The 24560-nt window shown below is 37.9% G+C and overlaps 1 protein-coding gene across 6 annotated transcripts in view; it reads right to left on the bottom strand.

Moving 5' to 3' along the window:
• Positions 1 to 24560, bottom strand: part of IDE (insulin degrading enzyme) — a 103334-nt gene that overhangs the window by 5900 nt on the left and 72874 nt on the right. For all 6 annotated transcript variants that reach the window (XM_005301287.5, XM_065553522.1, XM_005301284.5 and 3 more), the window contains exons 16-22: positions 19551 to 19661; positions 16886 to 17006; positions 13843 to 13934; positions 10135 to 10246; positions 7250 to 7417; positions 3983 to 4255; positions 441 to 502 (exon numbers count right to left, since the gene is read on the bottom strand). In XM_005301287.5, coding sequence (XP_005301344.1) covers positions 441 to 502; positions 3983 to 4255; positions 7250 to 7417; positions 10135 to 10246; positions 13843 to 13934; positions 16886 to 17006; positions 19551 to 19661 — 939 coding nt within the window. The remainder of the gene's footprint in view (positions 1 to 440; positions 503 to 3982; positions 4256 to 7249; positions 7418 to 10134; positions 10247 to 13842; positions 13935 to 16885; positions 17007 to 19550; positions 19662 to 24560) is intronic.

Here is a 24560-nt window from a genome sequence, read left to right as displayed (position 1 = left end):
TGGCAAATGTTGGCATCATTGTTGGCTTGCTGGGGGGAAAATTTCCCGCAACTGTGCGCGTGGTCCGCGCACACCTGATTGGAATCGACGTGAACAAGCATTCGAAGAAGAAACATGTTTACTGGATACATATAGTGTTATTACAGTTGTCATGCTAATGTGAGTTGCAATACATGCATACAGGCGTGCAAATCATTGGGGCTGGGGAGCCATACTCCTATTAAGTATGCAAATTCCCACTAAAATCATCAGGAGTTTGTAGATAAATAGTTCCACATTGACTCTTAACTGTAATATTAAGACATCTGGACCAATCATGTTACTTTTACAAGACAGGCATAAACGTACTAACTTGTAATTCACACAAATAATCCCAAGCATATTTTCCTTTAGTGCCTATGTTTCTTAGTAATAAAGTTCTAAATATATGACTAACTTACCTTATAGAACTGTATGATATCGTCCTTGGTCAGGGTCTTTAGATACGCCACTTCAATGTTATCTGAACAATAAGTTTTAATTAAAACAAGTCTGCAAATAATAGTTAGTTATTATCATGATATTTTTTCAAAGTACTTTTCTTTCAAATTTAGACAGTGCAAATGACTGCAAATGACACGCTTTTCATTCTTAACTTACAAGCTACTATTTGAGTCTATGAAAAATAAATAGCAGTGGAAGCTTTAAAGAATTACACAAAATGAGCCCGTTTTGATTAAATGTGCTATAAAAGGCATATTATTTCTGAACTCCATCTTCAAAAAAAGAGTGAATCAGATTCATAACAGATACTGATTTTATAGATGGCTTTTATTCACATTTATTATACTTGGGTAACCTTTTATTTAGGAAATAGCAAGATGGCATGAGTTTTAAAATATATAATAGAAGAAAGAAAATGTGCGTGGTCTTTAGTGTGCAGTGTGGTCCAAAGTGAAAAGGAAGGTCTTAAAAATTAGTTTTGCAGAGGAAGTGACTCAGTAGCTATATTATTAAATACAGATACATTTAAAGGTATGCAAGTCCATTGTATAATGCCACTATAAAAGTGTAATTATTACAGAAACACAGAGCCTACCATAAGGGGCAGCATAAAAGAAAGAGCAACCTTCAAATGAGGAGACTTGTGGGGCAGGAGGATCCAATTTAAGAATTAAAACATACATGACTAAGAAGTCAGAGGCAGATTGGCATTAGTCCATGGTGAGTTTTGAAAAACAGAATGGAATTTTTAATTGAATTCAGAGATGATGGGAAGTCAGTGAAAATAACTGAACAGATGTTGCCCTGGTTGGGATGGTGATAAGTAAACATGGGTGGGGGAAAAAAAGTTAGATAACAAAGATGATTCAGATTTCTAACCTTTAGAGGAAAGTTAAGTTTGAATCACGTGGTGTGAAAGAGTAAGAAACATGGGACAAAGAGAGGACTTTTTTCCCCTTTGCATGAGTTGACTAACTTCTGTTTTTGTCAATTCTAGTTACACAAAAACCTTCTACTAAATTTTTCTAAATCAATGTAGGTGGATGGGAACTAAAAAGGATCAGGGAACAAGTCAAGGGAAATAAAGAACTGGGCATCATCTGTATAGAAGAGATGATCAAGGATAAGGTTACAGATAGCAATCAGTCATCCTGGAGAGAGAAGATATATGAACAAGAAGGCTAAGGATGGAGATATCTGAGGCACTGGAAAGCAGGACAGAAAAGGTGTAAAACTTCTACCTGAGATGAAAAAGCAGCAGAGAATAGGTTTCAGAGTAGCAGCCGTGTCAGTCTGTATCCACAAAAAGAAGAACAGGAGTACTTGTGGCACCTTAGAGACTAACAAATTTATTAGAGCATAAGCTTTCGTGGACTACAGCCCACTTCTTCGGATATATATATCGATATATCGATATGCATCCGAAGAAGTGGGCTGTAGTCCACGAAAGCTTATGCTCTAATAAATTTGTTAGTCTCTAAGGTCCCACAAGTACTCCAGCAGAGAATAGGAATTTTCATGCTTCTCCCTACACCTGGAATGACATCTCATTGCCAGTATATTTCAAAAAGTGTTTTCTGAAAGTTGTACTGAGGCCAATGTATAGGACACTACAGGAGGATACACAGTTAAAGCAGTTTCTAATAGAACACTGACTACCCCAACAAAGCTGAACTTGGTATTGTGACAGGACAGCATGTTGAATGGAAAGCAGTGGAGAAGGCTACAGTGGAAAAGGTGGCCACAGAGTGTACAGATCATGTTTCTCAGAACCTTAGTAAATAAAGGAAGGTTGGAGACTGTACTTCTGAGCAGTAACATTCAGACACACATCAAATATAAGGCAGAGTGGATCTGGCCCTAAAACCTAAAATGAGACAAGTCTTTTATTTGAGAAGATAATATATGTTTTAACTGTCAAAATGATTTATCATTTGTAAAAAGTTTACTTAGTAAATAGTGAACAAAGCCAAAATCTAAACTAGAATATTCCATTCCTTTTCTTTTTCTCTTTACCTTTTGGGAGGAGTGGGAGAGAAACATGTTTTTTATGGCAAAACCAATTTAGCTTTCTCTGTTTCAAGATGTACAAAAGGAGTAATACAATACTCTATCTAGCTCAGAATATTTCAGATAAAGATTATGGACTTGCTGGTGAAAAGAAAAAAATAGTTTAAAAGGATGAGCCAGAAGATAAATGTTTCAATATTGATATAAATTATTTTTAATTCATTTTCAGTGAGAATACTATTATTCTCACCCTAAACACTTCTCCTGTAATGTTTGTAACCTTTAGAATATAAGATTAAATCTTACAGTGACATCTAGACCTGCTCAGAACAGACAGACAACATGGTGGTTCAGACACAAGCTGTGGCCTACACTAGTGCTCCCACTGTTGCTAGCACTAGTAGAGCTGCACTGGTAGCAGAAACAGTGGGAAATTTTAGCGGGAAAAAGCCTATTATAAAGGCTAAGAATATATGCATGGTCATAAGGACTATGCAAGGTAAATATGACTGCACCTATCACAGGCACTAGGTGCACATGTAGTACAATCTTTAAAAATACATACAAAATAATTCAGGCTGACACAAAGTCAATATATAAAGCCTATCATATATCCAATCCTTTAACACCCTTGGCCTACTTTATTGGCTCATGGAACTCTGCAAAAAGAGCTGAAGATCAATGAACGTGGGCTCTGTCCAACCAACGGGGAGAGTAAATTTCAGAGCATAGGATCCTCCGCTATGAACGTCCCCTGACAAATACTGCAAACTCAGGTATCCTATTGGATATCTCCCAGGATAGAAAGAAAAGACTAAAAGCACTCACACCACAAAGAAATGGATAAAATTATGCACAGAAGGCAAAAGATTAGGTCTCTAATAAATTCACTCCTATTCAGTGCAGCTGTAGTTGTAACCAATTTGCAATCAAATGTTACTTTTAGAAACAAGTGATACAGAACTTTTTAAAGATACTTACTTATCTGGGCCTACAGTGTTAATATCAGTGTGTAACCTGTAAGTTTTCCAGTTGTAAGAGAAGCGTTACCTGCTCTCAGCTCTCTCCTTTATATAGCTGCATTCATTAATAGCCTGAACTGTCCTAATTAAATTGTTAAACATTCTAAGTGGAGTCCCTTGTGTGGTTTATAATATATTGGGTGAAATAGTGCCCGTTAAAGTCAACAGGAGTTTTGCCATTGACTTCAGTGAGGCCAGAATTTCACCCATTATCTTTACTGAAAACGTAAAGTATATTTGACTCCTCTTTTTTTCTTGCCTTTCAAGTTATCTACTGTGTCCCTGAGAGATTCCTGGAGAGTATTTCTGTGTACATTTCTGTGACAAGCGGATAAGAGAAATGCAAGAATTTTCAGTTATTAAAATCTGTTATATATTTAAATACAAGTGAAAGTAACAGTATGTTTCAGCACTTCAGCCCTCAATTTCACATTTTCATCTGACAAACAATTTTCTGTTTTTCTTACCTCTGTCAAAGTTATACTGCTGGGAAATTATTTCTCCCCAGTATTTAGCACACTCTGCAGACAACTTCTTTGGTTTATCTAGACGACGAATTGCTAAAGCTTGGATATGTTTCTGGAAGGCCTCCTCTGACATGTCTTCAATGCACTTCTCCATGGTTTTTAGGAAAGCTTCAACCCTGCTTTCCAAGTAGTGCGGTTGTTTTTCTGACTGAATAATAAACCGCAGTCCTTGTATGCCATTAGCCCGTCGGGGACCACTGAACACAATGTAACCTTGACAAAAGAGAAAAATTGCAACTGGTTAACTACATCTATATCTATGTCCAGTAAAAATGTTTCAGTTTGCCTGCTCTTCAATGAATGTTGGTTATTAACAATGTAGGATACCGTGAACATCTGTTCCTTATTTGTCAACAAGCAACACACCCTGTCCCATATTTTAGGAAGTTATTCAAAGTGTCACACACTAGAACTGAATGTATGATTTTACATTGTGTGTGATTCCATGAATAAAACATTGCAGGGTTCAAAAAATAGAAGCTACATCTTGTATTTTTCAAAGTTTTCTTTTATTTCCCTGAAATGGATGTGGTTGCCCTAGAGAAGAGAAAAAAAAAGAACGAAGAAAGGTTGTTTGTCATTATTAGTTTCTGATACCCAAATAATAGGTGTTGTTATATTGAGCATTCAGAATAATTACTTAGATCTACTATTTATATCTAGTTACTACTTCTCTGTTTTATAAACTTTTATTACACACACACACACACACACACACACACACACACACACACACAGCAGCGGAACAGTCTCATTTTGAAGTAATTTTTTCCATGTTAAACCTTCACCACTGAGGTTTGGTTCAACTGTGTGCAATTTATACACAGCAATGCACTGAAATGATTTTGGAATTCATTCTACAGACTATAAAAAGGAATTTTACTAAGTGGTCCTATTCATTTATCACAGTGGTTCTCAAACTTTTGTACTGGTGACCCGTTTCAAATAGCAAGCCTCTGAGTGTGACCCCCCCTTATAAATTAAAAACAACTGTTTATATATTTAACACCATTATAAATGCTGGATGCAAAGCATGGTTTGGAGAGGAGACTGACAGCTTGCAACCCCCCATGTAATAACCTCGCGACCTCCTGATGGGTCCCGACCCCCAGTTTGAGAACCCCTGATTTATCAGTTCCTGTAGCCATGTTATGGTTAACATTCCAGCAGTTGTTTCCTCTATAGAGCTGTACTACTCTCTCAATGTATTATATACTGAAAAATATCATTATGGTTTAAAACTTAAGATTCTCAGGACAGAGGAAGGCCAGTGATCCTTGTTGAAATCCATACAAATAGGAAAATTCTTAGTAAAATGATCAAACCTCCAATACTTGGCTAATACCTCTATTACACATAATGGGCCCCCCATCTATAACATTATGCAGCCATACAGACCTGTGCCTAGATACTAGAAATGTGATCCCTTAACTGTTCATGTCCATGTTTACATAGGTTTAAGTTAAAAGACCAATAGGGTTCTAATAGATTTTTTTATATCTCCAAATTAATATTCATTTTGAAAGCTATCTTTTCCAAGTTGATAACTTACATTATATTTTAATACTGGGGGGCAAGCGGGATTTACTCAAAGTGTTTACTCAGCCTAGCAGGGCATTTTGTGCTTGCTATTTTGCATTTTCATGCAATCCACACACACCCCACCCCCACACCCCCACCCACACACTGCTTACATGGTTGGTCACTTGTCCTTCAAACATAGCATTAGTTTACCTAAGAATAGGATCCTTCATAATGAAAAGTTCTATCAACATATAGCTTTTATTGTTATTACAGTAGCACCCAAAATTTACTATGTGCTGTACTAAGGAGGATATGGATAAAGTTCATGCTCCAAAGAATTATTTGTAGATATTAAGCTAAAAGTGATTGTTTAAGGTATGATTTGCAGCCTGGCATGCCATCTAAAAAAAGACCATTCCATGTGTAGTCTGTGTTGTGGAAGAAAGGGCAATGACAGTTTTGGGAAAGGAAGAGTGGTTTTACTATTGTAAACACCCACCTAACAGAGAGGCAAGTTTAGTGAATGCAGTTTAAGGAACTCAGCTAGAAGACTGTGAGGCTTCATTTTGCTGCAATTTGATAATTTAAGCTCTCTCTTGTGTGGTCGTGTCTCTGCCTAATCGAATAGCAGCCACTGGATAAAACACAGGCAAACAGTGGCTCTGTCTCTGACATGGGAGAGGAATCCGAGAGTTGTAGAGGCATTGGTGAAAAATTTCATTTGAATTAGCTTGGATACATGTGCAGTCACATTGTTACTAACCATAAGTCATACCTACGGCTCTGTAAGCATTATTGCTTACCACTTCCCATAAAGGCAGTAAGAACAGGAGTACTTGTGGCACCTTAGAGACTAACAAATTTATTTAGGCAGTGTCACTGATTCTCAGTCAGTATTGCTCAGTTTTCTTCTGGCAATCATTTAGCTTTGGGAACCTGATCTAATAATCCCATCCTCTCCTGTCATTCACAGCTTTAGATGAAAGAACAGGGGTACTTGTGGCACCTTAGAGACTAACAAATTTATTTGAGCATAAGCTTTCGTGGGCTACAGTCCACTTCATCAGATGCATAGAACGGAACATATAGTAAGAAGATATATATACACATACAAACAACATGAAAAGGTGGAAGTTGCCATACCAACTCCAAGAGGCTAATTAATTAAGATGAGCTATCATCAGCAGGAGGGGGGAAAAAAATTTTTTTTTAGTGATAATCAAGATGGCCCATTTCAGACAGTTGACAAGAAGGTGTGAGGATATTTAACATGGGGAAATAGATTCAATTTGTGCAATGACCCAGCCACTCCCAATCTCCATTCAAGCCCAAGTTAATAGTATCTAGTTTGCAAATTCAGCAGTTTCTCGTTGGAGTCTGTTTTTGAAGCTTTTCTTTAGATGAGGTGGTTTCTATATAGCCAGTAAGACACCATCTTTTTCTGGAGTGAGGCAGTCTTCAAATATTTCAGTCTTGATCTTAAAAGTTATGCTTTTTTCATCTCAGTTTACCTTTGTGAACTGTATAGTCTTTGGGGTCTCCATTAGTTAAAATAACTTGTTTACCAAATGTCCTTTAAATGGCATTCAGGGAGCAGGGTAGAAGCAGAGCTATAGAAAGTCTATCATCATACTTATCCTTATTTATTACTGAGATATGGAGGATCACTCTGGGAAAACTCACCTAACTGTTCCTTAGTACGCAGAGTGTTGAAGCAAGGCTCTGATATAATTTGACAGAAGAGCTCCAAAAACATATTCTCAGAAGTACTCTGCATATCTGTCTGGTAATATATTTCTATGCCACAGTTGTTATGAACTTCATTCCTCTGTTGATAGACAAACCAACCCCCTAAAAGAGAAAATTAAAGTAAAGTAATTAGACTCTCTCTCATACACACACTTTCCCAAATAGAGTCCAAGTAGAAAAAACAGACAGTCTAGCTGCAGATAGAATCTGATTACAAGAAAAAGAGATTCAAAGCAGATCTTCTATTAATAATCAGGCAACCTGTTCACCAACCTGTGGGAGAAAGACTTTTATAGCATGTTCACAAGGTTAACAAATCCTAGCTTGGCGAGTCACATAGGTAAGTGAATTCCAAAAGCCAAGAGTCCTCGCAGAGAACACGATGCTGATGCCTCCTCTCTTATAATGATCTCAAATGCCTCTGCTGATTTCCCACTGATTAGACTTGGAGACTACTGCATCCATCATAGCCCTACCTAGAGGTGGTCCCTATGGATCAGGGTTGAGGTACATTTGTGTGGTTGGAGGAGAAGCTTGCACTGCCTCTCCCGTGCTTTGTTTGTTCTGTAAACAGAAGACTTCAATTTCTACGACAGTCAATCCAACAGATTTATAAGCATTAAAAGTAATTCAACAAGTAATACCAATAGCTTCTTTGGTACAAGGCATTTCCTATAGGCTAATGATCAGCTAGAGATTATGGCTTTTGGCTGTACATTAGCTATCTATTCGTACATATTCTCAGGAATTGTCCTCAATCTCCGTAGTAATTATTGCTTAAATCTTGACTTTTTGGCAGTGCACAAAAAATTGAGTACTATAAATAAATTCTGTAAAATCACCCTAGGTTAAAAAATAATCAGCTATTAGACATGGCAAGAAGTTATTTGGATAGAAACTACACTTTACTCAATGAAGCGAAGGCAGCAGCACATCATTGAGTGTACAAATGCAAAAAAATGAAAGTTGTTCTCCAGGAGCTCTGGTCATTCAATGTGGACATTAATACTTCATACAGAATGAGGCAGGGCTCTCACTTTGACTGTGTAGAATAAGGAAGGGCTCAGATTATATTTCACATGCACCTACACACTAAACGTAAAATTTGTGTCAATTAACATATGCATGCATGTGCAAAGCAAGGAGAACGTTGGCACGTAATTACAAATATCATTATACTGTACCAAAACACACTGCAAATGCACAAAGTAGATTTAAAAAACCCTTTTAACCCTGTCAAAGTTTCAAGGTTCCACACCAAAACCCCAATACACTAGAGCTATTAGAAAGAGAGAAAGAAAACTGCACAGCAGTGTCAGTCCAGACGTGAATAATGGCACCAGAGCGCCCTACTGTACTGACACCAAGGGTGGTGAAAGCTGCCAAGGAAGCATGTGTGGCGCCAACTGCAGAAGAGGTTCCTGGTATTCTGATACCAGCTCTATCCCTACTACTGGAAGAGGAATGCTGGGATGGTGCCAACAGGCATGAGGGTTCAGTGGCTCGCTCCATTGGGCGGGCTATAGATGGCACAGACCTGGAAAAGTCCTAGACCAATGGTGAGGTTGGGACCAAAAGGCAAAGGAGGTCTGCGGCTGCCTGGTACACTGATGAATAAACACAGTCTGTACTGGCATCTCCCTCATTGGTAACAGACTCAATGGATGCCCGGGGGTGGTTTCTGACCTTCCCACTCAGTACCGGGGAAGGGTCACAGGCACCCATGCCTTCCTGCCCACCACCATCAGCTCCATCTCAGGCTGCACTTTTCCTGAAGGAGGCAGAAGAGTTACCCCGAGAACTAGAGTGGTCGTGGCTGGTCTTATGTGACATTTCATCGGCACAGTTGACAGGGAACAGCTTCTCCACCTCTTCAGAGAGGCACCTGCTCCCACACGTGAAGCAGTCGCAGTTTGAGCCTGAGGGTAATTGTTGGCCTGATGAAGGCCTCTGTACCAGATCAGGCTGCATGGCCTACTCGAGGTGAAAGTCCCAGGCCACCTGAGTCCTTTTATTGAACAATCTGCAGATCAAACAATGCTCTTTAAGGTGGTCCTTGCCAAGACAGAGCAAGCACCATGTGTGAGGATCATTGTTAGAGATCGCTCCCCCACATGAAGGGCAGTGTTTAAACCCTGGTGAAGGCATCAATAGGGAAAAAAACCTACTAAAGCTAACACTAACTACTAACTACCACTAAATACTAACTATTTACAATAAACAACTATGCTAAATCTGATTGCAAGGATGTAAGGTAATACCACACAGAGCTCCGACTTCAGCCATGGGCGGTAAGAAGGAACTGAGGGGAAAGAGTCAGGGTGGTGCCACCTCAGATAGCTAGGGATGGGGCCACAGCCATGAGGCATGAGTGCTGTCACTTTACAGGTATTGCTAGGCAAAATCTCTGGCTCCGGTGCACTAAGCACGCACACACCTAATGGAATACATGTCTGCATCCACTCAAAGAACAGTTGTTACTTTAATGTTATTTTGCTTCAAACTGCTGTGCAAGCCATGTCTGTATTCATCCTTCACATCAACACTCCAATATATTAAGCAGCTAAATACTATTTTATAGAGTTGTACAAAAAACAGTTACCGAGCATAACAGAAAGATTAATGTCACAGACCTATCTGTACTACTTTTCATATAATGATATTTCCCATTTAATTCTGCAAGATTTACAGTGCAGAATCATTTGAAGTTGCTTTCTAGACAAACTACAGGTAATATTCACTTCAAAAGTCATTAGAAGACACCAGGAAACAGCTTTAAATTACTTGCTTTATAACATAGAAAAAATAATTCAACTTACTGTCAGGAAGCTGCACTTCTCTATATCTTACTAGCTGACTCGGAAGGAGGGGCTTTGTATGAGCATGCTCAATGAGAGTGTCCTCAACCATTTGCATAATTCCTAATGCAGCCTGGGAAAGAAGACATTAATTTCAGGTTGTTTATTTAGTCTTTGACAATCCTAAATCTGGCAGCACACTGAAGGACCGCAGTTATTGTTGGCAAGATGAAAAATCAGGAATGGAAGGATGGAATGGTTAATTTAAAACAAAGTATAAGAAAGTGAAAAATAAGGTGGAAATAAGTGAGATTATTTTCCCTACATTAGCTTATTTATTTTTATTTTATTTATTTATTTTATTATTATTATTTATTTTATAGTAACCCAGTGCTACTGGCGAGCACCTTCAGCTACATTCATCTTTACACATTTAGCTAAACATTTTGGACCTATTCTTAATGTGCTCTCACTTTCTTACCCTTGAAGTATTTATCTGTGCAAACTTGGAAACTGCATACATACTCCCCAATTTATATACAAATGACATTTTGTTAGCTGTTAATTTGGTTTCTCCAAGTCTTTCTATATCAGCACAGCTATTCACCCCATTTTTGTTATGTTGGTGGAGTTGGGACTGTTGGGATCAAAGCAGTCACTTTTATATGGGGATAAAAAAAAAAATCACAAGATTTTTTTTCCTGTTCCATCTGCTGATAAGGAGAATAGGAAAAATAATTTTATCCAGCAGCCAGTGACAACTGATAACTCAGTCTACGCAAGTGAAATTTACTTGCTGTCAGATTAACGGTTGTAGGCCCGCACTTTAGGGCTGGAATTTTCAAGAGTCTAATGGAATCAGGCTCAAACTCCTAGTAAAAATAAATAAGAAGTTCCTAACTCCCTTAAGTGAATCCCTTCCTAAAATCCTAAATATTTCCTGTAGGGAGGGACAACACAAGTTTCAAAAGTAAACTAGAGCATCTTGAGTAAAAAAATTAGGACCACTATATTTTCTTATTCTTCAAATCTGAGATCCAGGTTTCCCAGGGAAAAGTCAACTAAAATTTTCTTCTCCTAGCCTATGTTGGCATACAGAGATGCTGCAGGAAGCAGTTTTTAGACCCCAATTCAACAAAGCATTTAAACATGTGAGTAATCCTGCCCCTATTTGTCAAAGCACTTAAGCACAAACTTCAGTGCCACTGAAGTCAATGGAATTTAAAGCATGTAGTTTACTGTATAGGGATGGGATGACTCACATGCTTAAAGACCTTGCTGAGTTAGTGCCTTCGTGCCCACAAACACAGCACACATAATTAAGAAGTCAAAAAAGAGAGAGAGAAGGTATGTGACAGGGTAGCAGACCAGCTCTGTTACCATTTTTAATTGAAAACTATAAACTTCATTTGTTCTTTCAGAAACTTGACCAGATTTTTTCACTACAGTATACAACATACAAACATCAATACATGGCAATTAACAGGGCAGGAAATGCAGAAGTAACGTAGTTTGGATGCAACATTGGTCATAGTTCTAAAGACAGAGTAAAATTTATAGAAGTGCCTAATCGACTGTCCGTGAGACCTAGACTCCTAAGACCCTAAGCTAGTATTGAAAAAGAATCATAGAATCTTAAGTCACTTGGGCACTTTTGAACATTTTATCAAGATGCTCCAATATGTGAGTATACCCATAGATGTCGATTACAATGCTGTGCTTTAGTTAATTAATATTTTAATCAAATAGTTCTTAAAATGATAAATTCAGATTTTCCTTTAATGTCAAATATAATTACCTTTTTATAAATACACAATACAGTGTTTATTCCTAAGCAGTTCTAAAGTTATAGCCATTTTCAGTAAATCTACAGTTTCAACCTAAACAGCATCAAATACATAGGATATTTGAAGTTCAGGTGGTTTTATGAAAAGTTGGTCTTTAAAAAAAAAAAAAAAAAAAAAAAAAAAAAAAAAAAAAAAAAACACGCAGCAGGGATTTCAGTAAATTACATTAAAAACTACACTTTTTTCATTAAAGTCTTTAAAACCTGACTGTGATGATGGAGGAGGAGGGGGCGGACAGGGTGTGTGTGAACAATATGTATGCCAACATTTTTTAAAAGTCTGGCCTCACTTAGATGTGTAACTTCAAACAGCTTGATTGTTAAGTGCCATGGCTTACATGTTGAAAAGTATAGCAACTTATTACAAAATCTGCTTCAAAATTCTATGCAGAAGCCCAAACCTCTTACTTTGTTCTGCCATGTAAACTCATAACACAAAATGGTTTCTTGCAGAAAACCTGCAAAAGATCTCTAAATTTATGAAGGAAAAGAAATGGAGAAAAAAGGGATGAGGGAAATATAGGAAATTTCAAGGCAAAGCCAAAATAATATGTATTCTACTCTAGAAAACAACAAATTACCACAGAATATTTATGCCACAGTGTCACTGTGAGCACCATTAGCCTACTATTAAGCAGAAATCAACACCCTATTGTGGCAAAATACAAACATCAGAATAGAAGTCTAAGCAGACAGGTAGATTGCAAGGAGCTCAGAAGAAGCTTGCAGATCATTTCTGATCACCATGGTCTCCAAATACATAGATGCACCATATGCAGTGATGTATATTTTTATCCCTCCAAAAGCCACCCCACACGACTGCTTACAGAAAACATATTTTTCTCATGATTGGGTCACATAATACATGTCAGCACAATACAGGGCTCGGTCCTGAGTAATTCTGTGGTGCTTTATAGAGGAATTTAATCACATCTTGTTCACATATAGAGGGGGTTAGGAGGAAGATGGGATTATTCTTTCGTTTACATTTCCACACAAAAAATGTAAAAAAAATTAAAAAACAACTTTCCTGGAGCTCTAATTTAAAGCTCCAACTTTCTATATCCTATCCTTCTGGCTCTTTCCCTCACTGCTGCTGGCCACTTCCCTCTCCACGCACTCACTGCTGACCTGCAGTGTTTTAAGATACGATAGTCTAGTGCTAGTGTACTTTCCACTAGACAAGTATAGATGCACGTCTGTATCACATTTATCCAAAGATCTGAGTGGATTTACAAATACTGTATGTAACAATAGCTTTGTGAGAGAGTTAAAATATTAAAATGGCTGCATCTATTCCCATGGGGCTGATATAGCAGCATTCCCAATAGTATCATGACAGAAGTGCAACTCATTACAGTTTTAATGAAGGACACATTAAATAGTCTGTGCCTCTTACTAGCAGTGCCCTCTTACTTTCACAAGGAAAAGGAACTAGAACTCTGATTTATGGACCCACACACCTTAGCCTTGTACTTAATGCTTCACTTTGAAGGATTCTGATTTTTTTAAACTTTGCTAGTCAGCTGAGTCAGATGTCTGAAGCTTGTAAATGGAAAACCAGGAGCTGTAGCACACAGTTACTTTTACAGTCTAATTACTTACTGTAATGACATGCAATGCAGACTTTAAAATATTTAGATCATAAACTGTTTTCTATTACAGTAAATCTCAAATACCAACATTCAAAGGGACATTGAGCCTGACAGACAGCAGACAAAACGTCATCATGATATACTTGCTGTAAAACAGCTAAAAATTAAGTGAAGACTATGAAATCATATTTGGCAAAAATTGATTTAAAACTTGGGACGATTAACTAAACGCTTGGTTTTAAATCCTGTTTTTAATACAAACTATTTCTATTAAAGAAAATATCAGACCTGTTTTGTTATATTGCCATGGAGAAGAGCCTCGATGTGTAACCGTGACAACAGTTGAGATATAAAGGCCTTGAGGCGGGGAAGAGTGACATCTAGAATAGATAAATAGACAGTTAAATCAATCACATGATTTTTTTACATTACAGGGAATGGACCTCGTCTTCAGCAGCTATGATCCGTTTCTTGGAGAAAAGGGAAAATCATAATAGTCAAAAGCAATGGATTTTTCCTTAAAAATTCATTGTTGGAAAGTTTCCAGGTTTAAATATCAGCACTCATTGCATAGTTTGCTTTGCTTAGAATTCACTTAGCATCTGACCCAGATTCCACTAAGAAAAACAACAACAATCCTGCTCTCCAATCATGCTGAACACACGTTCACTCTCCAGAGAAAATAGTTACCATCATTTAGGTGGGACTGAGAGATAAAGCTGTAGCTATTAACTACATAAAGAACATGTGGCTTACAATTCTCTCGGAAGTTACAGTACATTACTATCTAGACTAAAACAATTTCTGAACTCAAATTTCCGTTTTATAGTAATTAGCAATAAATCATGTAAATTAAGAATTATTTTGTGTATAATATATATACATACCTGTACATGTACACACACACACCTGATTCTCATATTTTAAACACTTTTATAATCAGTATTACTCTTGTCCATAAAGCAAAATACAATTTACATATTAGAATCAATAGGCAGAATCAGCAGACTAAGAGACAGTCCCCTGGTATGAGCACTGACTTTGGAGTCAGGAGATCTTGGGTCCATTCACTGGCTCTGCCACAGACTCCATGTGTGACCTAGGGAAAGTCCCTTATTCTTTCTGTGCCTCATTTTCTTATCTGTAAAATGGGGATAATAGCACTTCCCTATCTCAAAAGGGTGTTTCTAAGGATAAAGACTGTGAGGCTCTCAGTTACTATTGTAATGGAAGGCATATAAGTACCTAAGATAGGTAGATATTTTTATCGTAAAATATCATCAATACTTAATAATTTTTCCTCTTACTACAACCCCAAAAACACACACCATTTCCAATTCTTTCCTCACCCCAAATCAATTATTAGTTGCTCTCACTTCGTTAGTCATATCTTCTATTTAAACTTTGTCTCCTGGAAAAGGCAAGGGGTCTCTTATTGTTTGTGTAATTAGTCTCTTAATTCTGACAAACATTTGTCAGCAGTACATAGGGCCGGGGTCATCTGGTAGTGGTGGTGAGGATGATAGTAGTAAAAATCAAACCAAAAAATCATTGTCCCTCAAGCAGATCTCTAATGTTGCAAGACAGTTAGACTTTAACCTCTTTGAACAGTAATTCAGTGTTAAATTGCCATGTTATGGACATTCAGAATTAAACTTTAAATGGATTATGATAAGGGACAGAAGTTAGTAAATATAAAAAAGGATCTGCAATTCCTAGGAAGAGGAAAGGAGTGTCCTTTATCAGGCTGACCCTGCTCTTGCTGAAATTAATGCTAGTTTTGCCACTGACTTCAGTAGGGCCCATTAACACTGTACAGACACAACAGAACAAAATATTTAGGGCCCCGTCCCAAAGCTACTCTGTACAGTCAGGCCGTGCACTAGTATAAAGCATAGGGTTGCCAACACTCCAGAATTGGCCTGGAGTCTCCAGGAATTAAAGATTAATCTTTAATTAAAGATTATGTCATGTGATGAAACCGCCAGGAGTAAGTCCAACCAAAAGTGGCAACCCTAAAGCCCCCTATAGCGTGTATAGAGGACTGCCTGCATGGAGCAGTTTTCAGGATCAGAGCCTTAAATAGTGGGATGCAACAATATACAGTATAGTCAGTTTCTGACCATACTGGATTTTTCTTTCCCTCTAAAATGATTTTTCATTGGCATCTTTTAGAGTCGAATACATCAACCAAGAATGATTAAATAACTATCCTGCAGTACTACCCAGAAGCCTCAATCAGAAACAGGGCCTCATTATGCACTGTACAACCACAGAGGTATTCCCAAGAGTTCCTGTTGGAAAAGATTTATACAATTTGTTTTTAAATTTTGTTGCTGATATTTTTCTGGTAAAAGCTTTTTCTTGCAATAATTAAAGGGTATACAGTGCCCAATATATTTTAAGCTTGCCTTAGTAGCAAGTGTACAAGATGTGCACACTCACCTCTTTATAAATATCTCATCAAGGGAAACAGAGTGAGGGAAGGGCAAGTTCACATCTTTGCTCATGATAGCCTTCAGCTGAAAGCAGTATTTAGTAAGCCTTGTTTAATAGGGTGGTAAGATGTCTGAAAATTAGAAGATGGGAAGCAGCTATCAAAAGACAGAAATATAGGGCCAAATCCTGCCCACTTCACTAATATGAGCAGTCCCAACAAAGTCAAAACTTGCATGAGAAAGGCAAGCTAGATTTGGCCCTAATTTACATCTTTTGGAAGATTTGTTGGGAATGGTCCAAGGAGATAATCACCATCTTCTTTCTGCAGACTGCTCCAACAGCAGCCAATTCTCATGTCAGACCGGAGTGGGGTACTACATGTAAAGTTCACTAGCCTCTGCTAAAATTATAAATACATCCTCAGATTATTTTGAAGTTGTTGGCAATTTTTATATTTTAAATTACCCTCCCCAGTGAATATAGCGAGGGATCTGTTCTTCATTAAGGACTATTTGCATGAAAAGTTTGTAGGCTTTTTTCCAGATATTTTTGAGACAGCGGTCATCAAAAAATAAATACATAATTTTTAAAAAATCTTAAAATTCCCAAACTAAAATCTAGTAACTAAAAAAAAATTAATAGTTTTTTCTCAAACTTTAAACACACTATGAGGCAACTGCTGTACAAACATTGCAAAATATGTAGCTCCATTAATGTTGATTAAGTAATTACTTGTGAGGACAACAGACTATGTCCCCATTCAAAAATCGAAACTCTTAACTCTACTAAAACAATACAAAGCTCAGGATTCTAAACATGACAAAAGTCAAAACAGGCCAAAATAGTGAATTCGGTAAAAGAAACAAACAGTTAAAAATTGGCAGGAACTCACCATCTAGAGCTTCTTTTAATTCATCTTTGGTCCAAGCAACTTCTGTCATCAACAGTCGGAGGTAATACATAGCATGCTGGTGAGGCTGTTCAGCTCGAAAGTTGTTAAGTGATCGCATGTACTAACAAAGTTGAAATAGGATGTTCAATAATTACAAAACTTAGCTTCTGAATATAACAGCAACATCACCCTGAATTACTTGGCTTTGTATACAACACAAAACCCCACATTCAAGATGCCAGCAACTATTCTACACTTGTACTTTCTTGAGTAGCATAATACGGTAATTGGATTGAATTATGCTCATGATGATGCAGCTTTCCTTACATGATGAAGCTAGGAACTAAGCTAGTTTCAATTTTGACAAAAACATTTATTCTCAGAGTGCATTTTTCCATTAATTCATTATGACCAATATTTTTAATTATTCTAATCAAGGCCTATACATTCTGTGGCAACTATTACCAAATTCATTGCTAGCTGCAAATTTTAACTAATTGTCCAGTGCCCTAGTCTCACATGGTCAGACAGAGGCAGGGTCAGCTACATACAAGAGGAACAAGAAAAGAATCTATCCTTGTGAGCAGGGTTGTGACAACTTTTGTTCAGTTTGCATCCAGGCAAAATAAACACAGTCATCTCCTCAAACAGAAAGAATGAAAAGAGCAAGCTAACAGTCTTGGCAATGTGGGATCTACTGGGTCCCCATACAACCACAGGTAAGCATAGCCTCAATTTCACAAGAGAAAGTCAACTGTTTTTCAGAGGCCAGTGGGTAGGTGGGAAATGCAACCCCTGAGACCATAAGGTGAGAGGGCTTTGTCTGGACTGACAGGAAAAAAGAGCAGTGTCTCCTTTAAGAGTTCCCTCCCACATGGAAATTGGGAGAGGGTGGAAGGCATCACCTAAGCCTGCAGGCAGGTCAGTAGGACTTAGGTAAGCCACTGGCCCCTGCACACCTGCAGAGAGTATATAAACCCTACTCCCTCCAGCTGAGCCCCCTCCTAACCCAGGATTAGTTTAGGTCTGGATTCCCCCCCCGTTATGGGCATTGTACTAATTGCCTCATTTGTGACTGGGAATGACTTACACCCCACCATGATCAATCTGGCAGTGAGGGGGAGTGTGAGTGTTTTTTCCTTCCCCATAGCAGCTCAGGGACCTGGTAGAGTAGATCAGGAGGTAAGATTCAAGAGGTCACAACTTAGCAGGTGCCAGGTGTCCAGTGCAGCTACTCATTCCACAGGGGTCCAGTTCTGTGTAAAACTGGAATTTGAAGTGGATTTAGGGGAAGGCATCCCCTAAAGAAAAGGGGGAAGAAGGTTAGGCCTCCAAGTGTCTGCTGCAACACAGCCCCTTAACCTTCATACAAGGGTAGGGGAGGGGCTGGAACCAGCGTTGGAGGGCTGATGGCACCACATCCCTTGCATCTTGTCTTTCTTTCTGTGTTTCTGGGACAAAAAAGAGGAAAAAGTTGGTGGAGACTGCCTTCCCCGTTTCATAAGAAGTAAGGAGCTGACCCTTTCTTAACATGGATGAGCTTGTGGGAGAAGAAAATGCAATTTTTCCTCATTAGATTTTGCTTTTTTTTTTTCTGTTTTTCTTTTATATGGTTACACACATGGATATAAATACAATAAAAATTGTACATTAACACAAAATATGCAAAATAATGAAAAATGAATTCTGAGATAAAACTCCCCTGAGTTCTAGAGACATAAATGAGAAAATCTCTCATAATAAATAAAGGAAAATCCCCAAGAAGTATGCATCATAGATAATGTATAGATATATTTAGAAGTTTCTTTGGGGTTTTCCTTAATTTTAAATTTAATTTTTATCTGTTTTATGCTGCCACGTGTGTCAGTTTACCACAGTAATGAGATTCAACGTGCCACATATATATAGACCCTGATATTAGACTAAAATCTTCCTTATATTTGAAGTTCACCTATTTGAATATTAAAATTAAAAGTTTCCTGTTACATTATATAATGCTTTCCTCTTATGTAAAAAACTCCAATGTAAACAATTACATTTCTAGACTGAACTAACAAAAGTAACAAAGAAGTTGTAACCTATTTCAAAAGTTTTTAAAAAAACATTTGTAAAATGCAGTATATGAATATGGATCACTGAATTTTGTGCCAGTTTTTACTTCCAGAATTCTGCATATCCTGCATATCCATGTACTTCATCCTACACCATGAAATGGGTTATGATCCCCTGGATCCAAAGGGGTCACAACCATCCCTCCTATCTATCTTATTTCTTTATGGCTAGGTCAGACTGAAATCCTAAAATCTTTTTCTTGTTGAAAATGGGATCGGAATATAGAAAAGTTTGAGAACCACTGTTCTACTCTTTTTATAAATGAAAGGCATAATCCAGCAGTTACAAACAGTTCACCACACATTTTGCCTGAATAAAGACTGTAGGGCCAACACTTTTGAAGTTGTACAACTGTCATTTAAATACTTGGCTAGAAGTTCACCCAAAACTGAAGCCAATAGCAAAACTCCCATCAACTTCAGTGGGCTAGGATTTCACCCTATACTTTTGGGCATATTTAGCTCTCAAATTCCATTAAAATGTTCACATTTCACTCAGTCAATATATTCTGTTTTAAATTATCCCAATCACATTAAAATTCCATAGAGCTTACCGCTTCCTTGATAATTTCAAATCTTTTCTCATCAATCTCAAAGGTGGTCATTTTTTCAATGATCTTCTTTAACAAGATATGCTGCTTGTCATTATAACCTTTTACAGAAAGCTATGGAAAGAGTGCATAAGTTTCTTTAAACTTGAAAAGTCAAAGAGCAATTTCTAAAAAAAAAAAAAAATTTTAAGTGTTTATAATGGCCTAAAACTCATACATCCCAATTAGAAAAAACACAGGTATTTGACTAAATCAAATTTAAAATCAATTTTACTCACAAGGCGGTATAATATTGATGAAGACAATACTGTATGTCTTGGTGGTTTTACATGCAAAGGACAAATATAAATTCACTGTAGCTTAATAAAGAGCAATGTGTCTGAGTATAAACTAACTGTTTATTAGTATGGGCTCTAGTCAGTAAAGTATGTTTGAAGTACTCAAAAATGTTTTTCACTATGGACTTCTCATATTAGTAATAAAAACTAGCTTCCTAGTCTCCTCAAATGTTACCCCAGAAACCTATTTTCAACTCTATATTTAATTTTCCCTTATGACCCATAAATAAATATATTTTACTGGGATGGTAGTAAATAATATCAGGAGACTAGGGTGAGTGTGGACACCTGCAGTCATAAAAGTCAGTATGATGCTAGGTTTCAGAGTATGATGCTAGTTTACAAAACCCAGGGTGTTAGAATCATAGAATATCAGGGTTGGAAGGGACCTCAGGAGGTCATATGGTCCAACCCCCTGCTCAAAGCAGGATCAATCCCCAATGTTAGTCTCAAATGTTATGAGATATGGGTACCTCTATACAAAGTCTTGATAAGGCTGCATATGGGGTAATATGCACCTGGTTATTAATCACCTAAATTACAAAATGAATATATATAAAATACAAAGAAAGGCTACATAATTATTTCATGCTATGAAGAATATCGGATGAGAAAAGGCTCCAAACAAAGGAAAATACAAGATGCAAGTCCTGTTTGCAGGAATCAAAAGGGGACACACACATTATGATCACAGAATCATAGAAATGTAGGACTGGAAGGGACCTTGATGGGTCATCTAATCTAGTCCCCTGCACTGAGGCAGCACTAAGTATTTTCTAGACCAGGGGTGGGCAAACTTTTTGGCTAAATTGCCACATCTGGGTGGGGAAATTGCATACAGAGCCATGAATGTAGGGCTGAGCCAGGGTTGGAGTGTGGGAGGGGGTGCGGTGTGCAGAAAGGGGCTCAGGGCAAGGGGTTGGGGTGCAGCAGGAGGCTCAGGGCAGGGGGCTCAGGGTACAGGCCTGGCGCCACTTACCAGGAGGACCCAGTTGAAGAAAACTGTTGATGCCTGCGACCCAACAGAACTGGGGATGAGGGGTTTGGGGTGTGGGAGGGGCTCAGGGCTGGCGCAGAGGGTTGGGGTGCAGGGGTGAGGGCTGCGGGGTGGGGCTGGGAATGGGGGGTTCAAGGTGTGGGAGGGGTCTCTCACCTGCAGGCACTCCCCCCCAACCGCAGCAGAGTGCAGAGCTGGTGCTCGGGGCGGGGGCAGCGCGTGGAGCCCCATGGCCACCCTGCCTAGAAGCCGGACCCACTGCTGGCCGCTTCCGGGGTGCAGCGCGGTGTCCGAACAGGTAGGCACTAGCCTGCCTTAGCTGGGCAGCACCACCAACGGGACTTTTAATGTCCCGGTTGACGGTGCTGACCAGAGCCGCAAGGGTCCCTGGGTGCTAAGGAAAGTGACCCAGTGCCTTACATGCCGCGACCCAGTACCCGAACTTTGAAAAACACTACCTTAGGTAATTTGTTCCAGTCCTTAACCACCATAAGGTGAGACAGTTTTTCCAAATGTCTACCTAAACCTCTCTTGCTCCAAGATCATATGAAACAGTATCAAAAGCCTTACTAAAGTCAAGATATATCACATCTGCTGTGTCCCCCCCCCCCCCCCCCCACATCCACAAGGCTTGTTATCCTGTCAAAGAAGGATATTAGGTTGGTTTAACATATGTTGAAAAATCCATGTTGACTATTACTTATCACTTTATTATTTTCTAGGTGCTTACAAACTGATTGTTTGATTATTTGCTCAATTATCCTTCTGGGTACTGAAGGTAAGCTGACTGGTCTATAATTCCCTGGGTTGTCCTTATTCCCCTTTTTATAGATAAGTACTATATTTGCCCTTTTCCAGTCCTCTGGGATCTCTCCCATCCGCCACAAATTCTGAAAGATAATCACTAATGGCTCAGAGATCTCTTCGGCCATTTCCTTAAGTGTTCTAGGATGTATTTAGCCAGACCCTGCCAACTTGAAGACATCTAAATTGTCTAAGTGATTCTTAACTTTTTTTCCTCTTTCCTATTTTAGCCTCAGAGCCTACCGTGATGTTAGTCATCCAATCACTGCTAACCTTTCGGTGAAAATTGGAAAGAAGGGGGAAAAAAAAAAAAAAGGCATTTAACACTTCAGCCTTCACGGTGTTTTCTCTTATTGCCTTCCCCCCCCTCATTAAGTAAGGGGACAACCCTGTCCTTGGTCTTGGTCTTGCTTCTAATATATTTGTAAAATGTTTTTTGTTACCCTTTATGTCCAATAGCTAGTTTAATCTCGTTTTGTGCCTTGGCCTTTCTACTTTTGTCCCTACAAGCTGCTGGTGGGTTTTTATTTTTTTAATATTCATCTTTCATAATTTGACCTATTTTCCACTTTTGATATGACTCTTTTTGAGTTCAGGTCATTGAAGATCTTCTGGTTATGCCAAGATGCTCTCTTATTATACTTCCTATCTTTCCTACGCATTGGAATAGTTTGCTCTTGTGCCTTTAACAATGCCTCTTTAAAAAAAACTGCCAACTCTCCTGAACTCTTTTTGCCCCTTAGACTTGCTTCCCATGGGATCTTACATACCAAGTCTCTGGGTTTGCAAGTCTGCCTTCTTGAAATCCACTGGCTTTATTGTGCTTTCTTCTCTCCTACCATGAACTCTATCATTTCATGATCACTTTCACCCAACTGCCTTTCACCTTCAAATTATCAACCAGTTCCTCCTATCTATAACAGCCGCTCCCCTACTTGCTTTCTCTATCTTCTGTAATGAAAAGTGGTCTCCAATGCAATTCCAAGAACTTGTTGGATAATCTGTGGCCTGCTATATTATTTTCCCAAACAGGTGTCTGGGTAGTTGAAGTCCCCTAACACCATCAAGTCCTGTACTTTGAATGATTTTGTTAGTTGTTTAAAAAAAATTCATCCACCTCTCCTTCCTGGTTAAGTGGTCAATTGTAAGCCCCTACCATGACATCATCCTTATTTTTTACCCCTTTTATCTTTACTCAGAGACTTTCAACAGGTCTGCCTCCCACTTTTATCTCGATCTCAGTGCAAGTGTATGTATCTTTGATATACAAGACAATAACTTCTCCCTGCCTGTCCCTCCTGAACAAGCTGTACCCTTCTATACCAATATTCCAGTCATGTGAATTATCACACCAAGTTTCTGTGCTGCCAATTATGTCATGATTGTGATTATTCACTAATATTTCTAGTTCTTCCTGTTCTCCATACTTCTTGCATTAATATACAGACATCTAAGATGTCCATTAGATGTTGCCTCTATATTCCCTTATCTCTTCCTTTGTGCCTCCTATGAATCTTCCAGGACGCAATGACAATCTTTCCAAGGAAGGAATAAAATATTATAGTTATGATTGAAAGCTCCAGATAGAAGATTTCATCCTATATAGTAGAAAAGGTTTTTTCTTCACTATTATTAAAATATTGAATAATCTACCATATGATTTTGAAGTAGATATCAAAAATGCATTTTATGACAAAGGTTGATATATATAGTCATAATAAAATAATATACTTGAATTGAACATAAACAATTTGAGAACTCAGATACTACAATAATGTGTGCTATAGAAATGTATGTATATCACATATATAAAACATTCATCTTTCTTTAGGATATCAACATTATAAAAGCATGTCTAATGTACAGAATATACTACAGAACTGCAGAATACCTATCACAGATCTTCTTCTACACTGTAAAAAAAATATATATTGATATATAAACTGAGGGTTCCAGATACCAATTCAGAGTAATATCACTTTACAGCATGAAACTAGAATCTTCACATAATTTTAAAATAAGTTTCCAAAATATGAACTAATTTAACTGCTTATAAAAAACTAAAAATCTGATAGTAAATGAGCATAATTTCTTTTAGAATTAACTCTGACCACTGAACTTGAAAATGTCAGCAAGCTTTCAGAATAAAAATATGTATATGTTTTCAGCCAATTACGTGGAACCACTGGAAACAGGATTTTGTGGCGTTAAAAAAAGTCACTACGACAAAGATGTTACAAGCCTTTGAGCACAGAAAATTCAAAGGCAATATATAGCACACTCTGTCCACTAAGCTTTTCTTTGAAGTAGCATTGTGTTCTATAGGAATGTGATGGTGTCGGTGTGTTACATAAAGATTGTTAATAAAAGGCCTTTAACACACCTGCAAGCAAAGTTTTGATAACATATCAGAAATATCTTAGGAACGCCTAAAGAAGTGACAATACATCATAAGATCAATATTTATTAAAAACAAAAATTGCCATAGTTTTGGATTTTAAAATGGTTGACAAAAATCAACTCCAAAGGAAATTCACAAAAATGTATTAGTCCGATACAAACATGCACAAATGGACTCATAGCTCACTGCTGATGAATTAGAGGAACTAAGTATATAGGAAATCTAGAGGGTTAATATTCACTCAACACAAAATAATTTTTATTTTGAAAGTTCAGAATTAATCCATTTTATATACAAAACACACCATCACACTTTCAGGGTTACTATGTTAACAGGTAAAAAATGTGAATTAGAATGCATACAGTTGCAGCGTGCACACATTCACTGATTAACCAAATCGTTCACTGATGATTAAAAAACTGTGTTTTTTAATCGTCATGAGATAGATGCAAGGAAAAAATCATTAACCATCT

The sequence above is a fragment of the Chrysemys picta genome, chromosome 7, assembly GCF_011386835.1.
Source record: "Chrysemys picta bellii isolate R12L10 chromosome 7, ASM1138683v2, whole genome shotgun sequence".
In the NCBI taxonomy this organism is placed as follows: domain Eukaryota; kingdom Metazoa; phylum Chordata; order Testudines; family Emydidae; genus Chrysemys; species Chrysemys picta.
This window is presented reverse-complemented; position numbering and strand designations above follow the sequence as displayed.